Source organism: Chrysoperla carnea, chromosome 1, assembly GCF_905475395.1.
Source record: "Chrysoperla carnea chromosome 1, inChrCarn1.1, whole genome shotgun sequence".
Taxonomy (NCBI): Eukaryota; Metazoa; Arthropoda; class Insecta; order Neuroptera; family Chrysopidae; genus Chrysoperla; species Chrysoperla carnea.
In genome coordinates this window covers 9560968-9574230 of record NC_058337.1, presented here as the reverse complement: position 1 = coordinate 9574230, position 13263 = coordinate 9560968, and the positions used below count along the sequence as shown (strand labels likewise).

Below are 13263 nucleotides of genomic sequence, written 5' to 3'. Positions count from 1 at the left end.
ATTGAAACTGCACCTGTATCCATTCGAAATGATTCAGACATTCTTCAGAGAGCTACGTCTTCAATTGCTAGTAGCGCTTAAACAAAAAATTTTAATTACATTTGTGTTAGCAATACGAAATTTGTTAATTAATATAACATTAAAATATTCTACTAAAAATTGTATTTACTTTATTGGTTAAATGTTGTTAGTGCATATAGTGCTTTAACTATTGGATTTTGAATAAAAGTATAAAAGACACTTTCGACTTAAAATCGTCCAAAGAGTATGATCTTGAGCCATACCTACTAACATTCAGATAATATGGTGTAAATTAATGATTGACCTGCCCTTTTTGACTAAACGTTCAGATCATAAAAGTCAGGTCAGGTCATACTGCCCAAAACAACAAAATATTTTATTTTTATTATTAATTATTTATAATTTATCGAATGAGTAAACATCAAGTTTATAATGAAAAAATTTTGTAATTTTAATTAAATTTATTATAATTTTCAAAATATAATAGTTTTTGTTTGTTTTATATTTTATTAATATAATTAACGATAATTAGAATATTGTTATTATTACTATTTTAAAAATATGTATTAAATATAATTATTTTTATATTGATAATTATTTGTGAAAAGCTAATTTGTTTATAATTACATTAAACACGGTTGCATGAGTTTTAGTTCATTATTTTGATTAAATCAAAATTTTTATTTTTATTTAATTATTACGACAAACTTATATAATATAGAAAATAGAATTATAGTGGATTTAAAAAAGGGTGTCTCTAAACTTTACACAAGAAGTAATTTTGATAGAAAACACCGGTTTTACTTAATGTTGACATAAGCCTTAACCTTAAGAAATTTTTAAAACTAAATCAGAGAAACATTCTTAAAGTGTCTGGTTCATTTAATTTGTTGTTCAGTTTCCCACTGTTGTAAAGAACTATGAAAAAATGTTATCCAGGTTGAGTCAGAATCAGCCGATTCTGCCGCTTTTAGTAGTGAGGGTTTTGAATATACCTCGTTTTTGAGAAATGAATTTAATTCAAAACTAATTTTTATTAAATTATTTTAAAAACTTAATAATAAAAAAACATCTTTGTTTCTTTTAACTATACTGATATATCGCATTTATATTAAAGTTTGAAACATTCCTATTACAGAACAATCTTTCAAGATCTCAGAAAAAAGAGGCAGAAGGCGTGATGAAAAATTTCAACCTCTATTTCCTAGGCCAAATTATGCTATATCTTTTTATATAAGCGATAAATGTTCGCAAAACGATAGCAAATTATTAAATGATCTCTTTTGAAGTAAATTTAATTTACAATAACTTTTAACTCTTCCCTTTTTTCGTTAAAACTACTAGGGAACGGAATACGGAACGGAATAGGGAAATAAATTCAAGGTGGAGGTACATTTTCCTGAACTATGTCTATACATTAAACTCCTACATCTCAAGATCTATTCGTCACTATTCTGAAAAGTACCTAGGTTTCACTCGATATTTGCAACTTTTATGATCGATAAGTAGTTTTAACATTAATCAATAAGTAAAAAGTTTTTTGTTAAAACTATTTTCCGATTATTGCCGAGTTTTTCATTGCGATTGTTAAAGTTGTAAATTTCGAGGAAAGCATAAGGATAAACGATTCTTCAAGAGTATCTTTTCTTAAATACACAATTTACTATACCACTAGATTGATGATAAACTTTTCGTTTTTCTTTGGGCTTTTTTGTCAATAAAACAATGTCAACTTGTAAGTTTTAACGCCTTAGAACTAACTACTTTGGCCACAAAAACTAAAAGAAAAGCTTTCAACTATCCGGGAACCGATCTTGAAAGAGATCTGGACCATTATCATCTTCTATTTGTTCTTTAAAATAAAACTTTTGAAACAAATTGGTTTCAAAAGTTTAATTTAAAGCACCTTGAATGTTACGTCTTGTGCAAACTTAATAATTTAATTATTTGTGGTTTGAGGATCTTTAAATTAAATTACTTACCTGTAGATTTAGTTTGCATTCATTTCGTTTATATAAAATTATTCAATGCTTATATCCATCCAATGTGTGTTTAGTTCAATTGAATGTATTATATAGTTCGAGAGATATAAGTAATTGATCTGTCTGTCGGTAAGTAAAGTATAAAGTTATAAATCTGTGCCCAGAATGTATAAATCTGAGCTACACTGCCAAAGGTTTCAACTATTCCGAAGGCCAAAGTCCTGGCCAAGATATAGTGGAAAAATTTGAGGGCGGACTTACGGTTGAGCTTAACGAACTTAGCGGACGGACTGAGCATAGTTTAACTGTTAATGTTTTGGACGATAATACAATTGAGGATAATTCAACCGTCATTAGTTAAAATTAAATAAATTGTAGGTGAAACAAAGGTCACCTGGCCATCGATATAATATTAATTCGGAAATCGGCGGATTCAAATTATTATTATTTTTTAAAGATAATACAATATTTTTTTAATTATTATTTATTGAAGTACATTTTTGAAATTATGGTAGTTTTTTTTTAATTTGATAATTCTCATAAAAAATTGTTCTTAATAAAATTGTCAGTTTTTAATTGTGTAAATATTACTTCTCTGTTTTATAGTCATGCTTTCGTAGTATTTTCAAGATAGCTCTCGAACTATAGATATATTTTTTTTTTTACTTTCTTTATATTTTATAATTTCCAGAAATTCAATCTAAATTTTGAATAGAATTATGTTTTTGAATAAATGTTTTAATATAAATTCATACAATTAGAATAATTTTATGTATGGTCTCTATAAGTGTACATAAATCTTTCTGAGCGTGACATTTTCTTATATACAGGGTGATCTGTTATTGACTGCAGATCGTCGGCCTACAGAATAAGCTCATAAAGACGAAGGAAAAAGTCATTTACCAATTTTGGATTTGAGCCCTAGTTTAGGCGCTACAGGTATGGCAAAAATTGATAAATTTGTTCATTCACTGACTATGATTCGATAACCAGCAGCCAATGATAATCAGTAGATATTAGTATATTTTATTTAATAATATTAAACTAAAGAAGGGATATGAACTGATTTCAATTGGATTATATCATTTTGAAAAAAAATTTAAAAAAAGTATTTGATTGGTTTGGTCAAATCCTACTTTTTTTATTTTTATTATATTTTTCGAAGAAAACATTAGATTCTTAGTAAAAAAAAAAACAAATTACGTCATAAAAGGCGTTGTTTTAATTTAACGTTAACAAACGTTAAACGTTGTGACGTTAAACAGTAGGAATGTATAAAAAATACATGTTCTGTATTAATTTTTTTTTCATTAATTAAGTATTAAATCAGAAAATAAATATTCGAAGTACGATGACAGGTTAATTAGGATAACAGATAATGTGTTTTATAAGAAGAATTTTCAAAATTTAATCTATAATTGAAATGGTCAAACATTCCCATCGTTAACAATTCATTCCTAAATAGTTATCTTCAGTTTGTTTTTGCCTCAACGTACCCACCTTCGCGTTCCATGCATGTAATTGTTGTGTTTCAAAATTGTTTAAATACACTCCTACATATCTCGGGAGTGATTTCTTGAACTATTTTCCTTATTATCTATTCTAAATAATCTACATTTATAAACGACCATTAACATTCCATTTTTGAAGGAGAAATTCTTATAAAGAATAATTTTTTTAATAAACCTTATAATAAAAAAGTTGTCCATATGTAGCCAGCTTAAGTAGACACTCTGTATAAATGAATATGATACGTTAAAATATATCCATTATAGTTAATCACGTGTGTTTACTAATATAACAGTTCTCAAGTTCTTTTACCGCTCACGTTTTCTGATTGACTTTGTAGTGTAAAGATTTCAAGTAAGGTTAACAATATCACAAAAGCATCGGTATCCAGCGCCGCTTCATTAACCGGAAAGCGAAGTTTTTATTTTAATACATCTTTATTGAAATTATATTTTTCCATCACTTTGCTGAAACCATCATGTATGTTATTGTGTCCAAATGGAATAAGTCACAGAAACAAGTTAAATTCATTGAGAACAATACGGTATATCAGAAGTAAGCAAGGAATTCATAAACATTTTAACTCTTGTAACTTTCATAGCTACAAATAAAACGCAAGGTTGTTTTTACTACTTATGTTGTTCGACGAGCAAAATACTTCTTTGAAGCGAACACTTTGAGCGTTTTACTTTAGACTTCTTCATTTAATTTATTTATAATTATAAACTAATTTTTGTAGGCAGTTAATCAAAACAACCACTTCTTATAGGGGTTCGATCATGCAAACTTCGAAAGAGCAACCCTCGGGAATACCAAAACGAAAGAGTTACCAAAAAACTGAAATTTTGTGTATTAATTAATGAATATTTAATACGCATTCTAAATAAGTTTCAAAAAAACTACGTTTTCACTATTTAATGGATTTTTACTTTGGGTGAGGAACCCCAGTTTTTTTGGAAATAAAATACAGCCCATGTTACTTGCTGATAATGTAGCATTCTATAGGAGAAATAATTTCTTAAAATCAGTTTAATAGTAAACTCAGAGTATATATATTTTCAAACAAACTTTCATTCCCTACATCATTCCTTTAGAGGATGCATTTCTAAAATCCTTTCTTAAATGATACCTACTGCATAAAATTAATATTTTCAAACCTTTTCAAAACCTATCATAAGCGATTTAAACTGGATTTAAGCTTCTCTCTTTAGATTATTTCTTCCTTCTGAGATGATTCTGATTTTAAGTGATATACGAACAAATATTTTTTTAAAAATCATCAAAATCGGAACTGTTATGGAGGACTCCCGAGTAAAACCATCCATTGATGTGACTTAGAGTTCTCATTTATTATCTTCGATAATTTTTATTTATTTTGAATTCCCTTTCAAATTTGGATCTTATAGACAGCAATATTTGCCAAGAAATTAGATTATGGACCAACGAACATAATTTGGTACTTCATATTATCTTAATACGAAAAATATGAAAAATATTGTGGAAAAAGAAAGTGGTCTGTGTGACAGCGAAAAAATAATTAAATGTTTAAATAATCTCACTTTTTATCGCTTGAAAACAGACAATCCGCATAAGTTACTTTACTATTTATTTGATAATGCAGAATATTTCTATCTCTTTTTCACGGCTTTTCCTTGAACGACAAATGGTTTATATCTCATTGCGATTGAACGCAAAAATACGTACTTGCCACATACAAGCACAAGTTATTTATATCAGAAACTGCTTTTTTTTAATTTAATTTTGTTTTCTTTTAAGCATAGTTTGTATTTTTGCAAAATGTATCTTTGAAATACATTGCACAAATCTTCGTGAAATAACCGAAAATTGAAAAAACTATATAATTATATTAATAATTGTTTATTTACTTAGTAATTGTATTTTTGCGTGACTATTTCTTGTTTTTCTTTTCTTTTTTTGCAGTTTGAATATCCGTTTTCATTTTTTTTTATACACAATAGAAGAAAATATACCAAAAAATAATTTTCTTTGATTTCAGCAGCTAATTGAATTTTTTCTGATGATTTCCATAATAAATTGTTTATTTTCTCCCTATATACAGAGTGACTCGATGGACATAACTTAAGAGCGTTTTCTTTCGAAAATTTTAAGAAAGAAAGTCTCTATTTATGAAATAGTATATAAGTTTAATCCTAAGTCTGTTACGCTTAGAAATATTGCAATCAAAATTTTGGTATAAGTAGATGTCCATAAAGTCACCTAATTATTGCGTATGTCCGTTTATGTTTATTAGTAACACGATAAGATATATCGTCTGAAATTTTTAAAGCGTGATCAGTTCAAGGTGGTATCGATTTATCGAATTTGTCGGACTATATACTACGGCCATAAACCCTCTGTAGCCCGAAGTTTTGGTAATTACCGTTTAAGTGACGTCGGATTACAAGGGGGCCGGATAAGACAGGGGGTGGATTACCGCGGGCCTACTGTTTTATGTTCTCTAAAGATGAAAAGAAGGATACTCTTATAGCTTTGTGTGTAAGAGTGGCTGTTTTTCTTTACACACATGACGTAAAGAAAGACACGATTGCCTAGTCAATACTGTCTATACATGAAATTCAACAATTAACTCATTCAGTTGTTTGTTTTCACTTGTTTGTATTTAGGAAAAAACTCTGTAAATGTACACCATCAAATTACTGACTCTACGATAGATTTAATTCAAGCTAAATGAATATATCTTTATAATTAATTTTTTGTTGTTGACTGATTACCTGTTTGTTTTGACAGGCTGAATAACTTTTTTATAGAATTCCACTCGTTTTTGTCTTATATGTACTAACATCATCGAAATACGCTCCATGTTTGATCAAATGAATGCTTGTGTTTTCACCCTACATGAATATTTCCCTATAAGCAAAAAAAAAAAAATTAATAAATAATACAAGCACGGCTCTAAACAATTCATTTTGTTATTTATTTAAGTTTTCACACAACTTTTGTATCATTAATGCATTTATTTTTGCATATATTTTTAAATAATGACACTTTTTTTATTTATTTTAGCAATATTATTACATAGATGACAAAATCATTGTGTAAAAAGTCAAATGAATGACATAACGAAACGATATAGTTATAAGTATTTACTTGGGCGGCTTATACACATTAGTATGATTTTAAAAGAAGCAGTTGCCTCATCTGATATTGGTGTATTTAACATTTTACTTGAATTCTTAAAATCAGTTAGGTAGTTGAACATGTTGTTAATACTTTTTTTTCTTTTACAGGTTCAAAATATGAGCCAACGTTAATCGATAATGCGTATAAAGTTCATATGAAATTAATAATAAAAAAAGTGACACCATCTGATTTTGGTTCGTATAAATGCGTGTCAAAGAATTCACTGGGTGAAACAGATGGTACCATAAAATTATATCGTAAGTGTTAATTTAATTTATAATCACAACATACATTATTTAATATAGATTAAGATATTTATTCATTTTATGCAAATAATATTATTTTTACAGTAAAATACATTATAGTCGAAATCGATGTGTAAGATTTACTTTTACTAATTAATTGGCCATTTAAGGAAATATGTAATTACAATACCGACCAAATTTCCATTCGAGTGTTAGACTTATCATTCAAGTTTTATGCAAAGTTCTTAAGAAACAAATCTCTTGAGCATTTAAAATAGACCGTTATTAAAAATATGCAACTATAAATAATTACTTTAATATTTATTTTAATAATCTTTTCATGATACAAAATAACAAAATATGTTTCTTTATAGTAAGATAATCGAAAAAAGTGTAAAATGATTTTAAAAAATATAAACAAAATGAATAACGTAAGTTTAAATTGATAAAAAAAATATAGAAATAAATATTGGACTACGGATTTAAAATCACGCAGTGACTAATTGAAATAGTTTATATGAAAAACAGTAAAATATAAGCACTTCACACTAATATTACAGAAGGTGTGAGGGGGGCATAATGGCGCAGATGTTCGGGCCATTCAATACCTGTGTGCGGGTCACAGAGGCTGATCATGATACTGTCTCTGTCTGGCAGGGTGTTCAATATAAATGCTTCGTGACCAGTGAATCGTCACCCCGTAGTTCTTAGCTAGCTAAGACTCAAGCGAATTTATGACAAAAGCACCCAATGAGATTCTATATTCTTTCGAAGATAGCTCAGCAGCTATCTGGTTGTATTTTTCAAGCTTTTGCTGCCGAGCTACATCTTAATTCCTTACTACATTAAATTCCTTACTAGTCTCGCCCAGGACCACCAGGATTCGTCAGGACGAAGAGTATTCCTCACGCCGGGTACTTTTCTATTGATGTTTAAGACAGCGCGAGGGGGTTGACGCGATCCGGTTGATAGTAATAGACAGATCACTTCGGTTGATAGTATTTAAAAAAAAAATTTAGTCACTTGTCAAGAACCAAAAAATGCTTAGAATGGTTCAAGATATAAAATCTAAAGACTTTCAAATGAAATTTTTGACCGGAGCCACAAAATAATTTTTATTTTCGCCAAATTCCGCATTTTTTTTTCAAATCCCTATATCTCGAAAATGTTGAGGTTTCGTAAAAAATATCCAAAAAAATGCTTTGCAACGCCCAAAATTAAAAATCCAATAATTCTTTGAAATTGAATAAAGAAAAATTGGTGTCCGAAAGTAGGGGACTTATTTCCCACGTATATAATATACCTACTGGTGCGGATTTTTTTCCCGGGTCAACAGAGGTTTCATTACCTACCAGTATTCAGGAAAATCTCATTATGAGTGCATCAGATTAAATAATATCAAATTAAAAATTAAAAGAAAACTCCGACTTAAAATCAGGTCTGATCGATTCGTTTGTGGCATCGTACCTCCTCAGATAATTTGATCAAGAGTGTTCTTAGCTATGTTTCCAGAAAATCTACTCGGCTGTATGAAGATTATCACCTCTCTTAAGTTGTCATCGAGTAGGGAACCCTAAACTCGCACTTGATAAATTGCATAAATAATATAAATAAAATTAAAATGATTACTTCTGTTTAAAATCTATAATGCCACAAATAGACACACAGATACACATATACATAGACACGTTAAACCTAAAGCACCCCTATTTTTAGTCGGTGATTAAAAACTGCAAAAGAACTTTCATCTTAGAAATTTTTCTGCTTTATCACTCTGCTCTCCGTATACGGTAGCACCCGGACAACCCGTATTGATCCCGAATAATGTATATTACTGCAATAAGTCAGTATACTGCAATAAGGTATAAGAAGTTTTTGATGTCGTTATAAATATTTTTTACTGTAGGTATTACATATTATTGCTGTTATGTAAGTATTAATATAATTTATAGACTTTTCACAAAGCGTCTAATAAATCAGTCTAGAAAGCGGTGTATCACTCTTTATACTATAAATTTGAATTCAATAATTCTTGTTTAATTCTCATTCCTTTCAATGCCTTCCATTTTATACAATGATTTATATTTCAATGATAAAATTTATTTACTTTTCAAAATATGTATTCGCAACTTATGTGAAAAGTTCAATTGAATTTTGTTTACAAAATATATGAATTAATGAGGAGAATGTTTGGTTGTTATTACGTACAGAAAAATAAAATCTTTATTATATGTATTGTATTATTTGATTCATATTATCGAAACGGGTCTTTAAGGTCGGATAGAGGTAACTCTGTTTTTTTAAATGGTGCTACATATTTCTCCCAACAGATCCTAATTTTTGGCACAAAATAGAAACTATTTCCTCAAAGACCTCAATTTGTTGCTCACTATACATCATGTATTTACAAATTAAAATTTCCACTTAAAAATTGAAGGAGATTGAAAGATTCTTATTATGTGACTATGACAAGGAATTCATATATTCTTGTTTTTAATTTATAGTTGGGTAGATCTACCGAGTTTTGATAATAAATTCTAATAATTTTTGGGATAATTTTAATTTTTTTTTTTTTTAAATACAGAAAATGTTAAATATACAGTAAAGGAGTTTTCCGGTACCGACTCCAAAAATAACAATAATTTTAACTACATTATATTATCGTTATTTTTTTACTTTTTAGTGCATTTTAATTTGTTTTGGAAAAGTTTTTCTTTTGAAGTCGGTTTTAAAAGTTTTTTTTTTAATGTTAATATTTATAATAAATATTTTATAATATAACTGACACTATTTCAGAATAACTTTTGTATTAAAGTCTGTCAAGTATGACCAGGTAACTATGATCAAATGGTTTCTATGGTTATATTTTTATGTTTGTAGAAATTAAGAAAGTTTATGTGATACATAAAACGTTTTTGTAATATTCATTGCCTATAATATTTAAGTTAACAGCTTGAATCTACTTTAGTGACATCTCTTAAATCGAGTGATAAGTTTTTGGAGCTCACATGGTAAAAACTGTTCAGCTTTCCTATTTATATTAGAATTGTGTCTATGGCTTTAACTAACTTCATGACTAATCATGAAGTAACAAAAAACAAAAAAATTAATTTCATTTTGTATTTCCAAAACACGTGTTTTTACATTTCTGTTTTCGAAATAAAGGTGTGAAAAAAATCATTCCATTTTGATTCGGCTTATAATATGAAAATATACTATAATAAAAAATCAATATTTCTAAGTGAACTATTGAAAGAGAGCATAAAAGTAGGTGGAGGGGGTAGTTAAAGCAACCACAGTGCTATTAAATTATAAAATTTGCAATAAATCATACGTTTTATTTCTGTGAAAAATTTTCAAGCCGCCAGCAAAATGTTTTTCGGACCGATCTGATCAAAAAGTAGACACGGGCACAAAATTTTTTAACGAGTAGTTTTCGAGCTACAGGGGATCAAAGCTATACATATACTATAGTTTAATATTTGACTACCGGTTTCATAATGATATATCGTAAAACGCACCAAATAATTAAGCAAACAAAACAAGAAAATATAGCTATACACAAATCGACAACTACTCGTTAAAAAATCTTGTGGCCCTGATAGCAATTGATCAAAACAATCCGAAGTACATTTTGGGAGCCACAGTATGGCCGAAGGCCAAAAATGTGGCCAAAATTAAAAAATTTAAGTAATTCACTACAAAATTGAATCACAGGGGTTTTTGGAGTCGCTGATTACAAATAATACTTCAAATGTACGGAATTTTACGCCCTTTACCCCTTATCGACCACCCACTGGGAAACTTATCATGTATTACCTATTAATTATAGTCGAGTTATTTATCGTTTTCAAGGTTTTAGGATCGATGCTTACAATTTTTATGTCAAGTGTACGGCAATTTATGCCCCCTCACCCCTTATCGACCACCCCCTGAGGTAATATATGTATAAATTCAATTCATGTGTTTTATTCAACAGCTAATACTTCTCAGTAACCTCCAATAAGTTTGAAGGCAGCATCCAACAGCGTGTTATTACTGTTTCAATTAACAACTTGCATTTTGTACTATAAATAAAAAAAGAACTTTTTTTTACGTATGTCCCCAGGAAAATAAAAGGTTTTCTGCTTAAAAACCCCAAGTGAACTTTTTTCGCTCAGATAATCTTTATTTGGATGCAAGGAATGACCTATGAAAGGTCCATTGCAAAATTTATGCTCGCCATAAAAAATTATTCAAGGTAAATGGTTTTTTTCAAACATCTCATAAACTATTAAGCTTATGACAGTTTTAATTATTATAAAATTTATTCATGAGTTAATTTTACATAAAAACGGTTCTCCGAGGAAGCAACAGTTTTCGAACTATTTAACTGAGGAAAGTTCAAGTAAGTCGCTTACTCTACTACACGAAAAATTTCAAAAATATTTTATAAGTTAAAAATTTTAATATTTCTCGTTTTTTTTTAGCTAAATATCTTGAGAACTATTTATTCTACGGAAATTTTGTATAGAGCCTTTTGAAATGTAAAATTAATTGACAAACAAATTTTATGATTACTAAAACTTCCATAAACTTAATAGTTAACGATATATTTGAAAAAAACCTATTTCCACTACCTATGACATTGAATAATATTTTTGCGTACATGATTTTGTAATGGACTTTTCATAGGTGATTTGTTGCATCCAAATAAAGATAATTCCGATGAAAAACTTCACTTGGATTTTTAAGCAGATCGGCGGCTTATATCTCGCACATTTAAAACTTTTCCCATTGTATCTACAATAATCTTTTGCTTGGACGGAGTTCACATTCTGACTGAGAGTAAAGAGGAGAGTTAGGACGTTAGTGCAGTACGTTAATTAGTACAGGACGTTACAGTGAACAGTTTCCATTTAGAAGATATCTGTAGCAAACTTAACGATAAAAAAGCCTTTTCCAGAAACGTTTTCTTTACGAATTTTTGCCGCACTGTGAGACGATTTGAAGAAGTTTCACAGAAAGCCATTTTCCTACGTAATCGTGCGAGGACTTTTGTTACAATATCATATTAAATTTTCAATGTAATACATATATAATCATAATCCATAACCATGGAAACCTGGAATAAAACTCACGTACGGTGCCAATACACTAAATTTCATGCACCATACAAAAAATAAAAAATATATATTTTTCTGTTTTACTATGATCACCTCTTTTACTTGACAATTAATTGTTTATTTTTGTTAAATGATTGATTGTGATGGCAGAACAGATAGAAACAGATAAATATAAATATAACACATTGGTTGTCAACATAATTATTATAAAAGAAAAATAATAGTGGAAATTGTGTATTATATTTTGTTTTTCATTTTCTGTTCCTCTTTCAAATAGTTATTTTGATTCTCATTAATTTCGAATATCTATTTATTTATTTTTCTTCTTATTTGTTTTATTTTGGTGTCATCAATCATTTGTAATAAGGGTGTTTACGTCCGAAATATAATTCTAAATGAAACATGATATGGTAGTATTGCAATTATTGCCGTATTTAAATGTTTGTAGAAAGGCAACATATTGTTTTCCTTTTATATCTCTCTGAGTAATTAAAATGTTATGGCTGTAAAATCGCAATAAAATATACAATCTCAAAAAAAAAATTTTTAACACAAGTTTTATTATACCAAAAAGTAGAAAATAATTTTGTAGGAATCATGCACGACTGTTCATTAAAGATTGAGGGGTTCCGAATCATTGTTGATATTTTATATTGAGCGCCTCAGGCTTTTAAGTTTTAGTACAATAAAGCTTGCTCTTCAGTTAAGTAATTTTTTTTTTTTTAATTTAAAACTAACGCACACTTCAGGAGCCGAATAAGGGTTGACCTTCACCCATCTATTTTCTGAATGAAATTTAGTTTTTATGAAATACAAAAAGTTGACCAATATCTCTGCAATGAGTTTGCCTAGAAAAGTGTTGTTACAAATCGCTCAATGGGATATTAAAAAAAAAAATCGCGGAGTTCAATAAAATTAGAGGGTGGAAATTGAAGATAGGGTTGAAAAAGCACCCTTTTTGATTTTTTCCAAATATCTCGTAAACAAAGCAAAATTTCGATAAATTTTATATTAAACTTTTTGTAGAAAATCAAATTTTCATCGAATTAGTTTTTACAAAAATTAAAGAAAACATTCCAAAACAGTTGAAACAAATAGGGAAAAAGCCAAAATTTAGAGTTTTTGTGGTTTGTTGCTTTTTTTCCTGAATTTTTTTTAGGCTGTATAGGCTACAGACAAAACGAAATAGATTAAATTTCCTTTTATATACTATTTTTATGTAAAAAAATTTACCGAGAT

At 28.5% G+C, this 13263-nt stretch overlaps 1 protein-coding gene across 1 annotated transcript in view; it reads left to right on the top strand.

Moving 5' to 3' along the window:
- Positions 1 to 13263, top strand: part of LOC123290713 (neurotrimin-like) — a 143856-nt gene that overhangs the window by 117591 nt on the left and 13002 nt on the right. The window contains exon 6 of the mRNA XM_044870992.1: positions 6782 to 6931. Within this exon, the coding sequence (XP_044726927.1) occupies positions 6782 to 6931 (150 nt within the window). The remainder of the gene's footprint in view (positions 1 to 6781; positions 6932 to 13263) is intronic.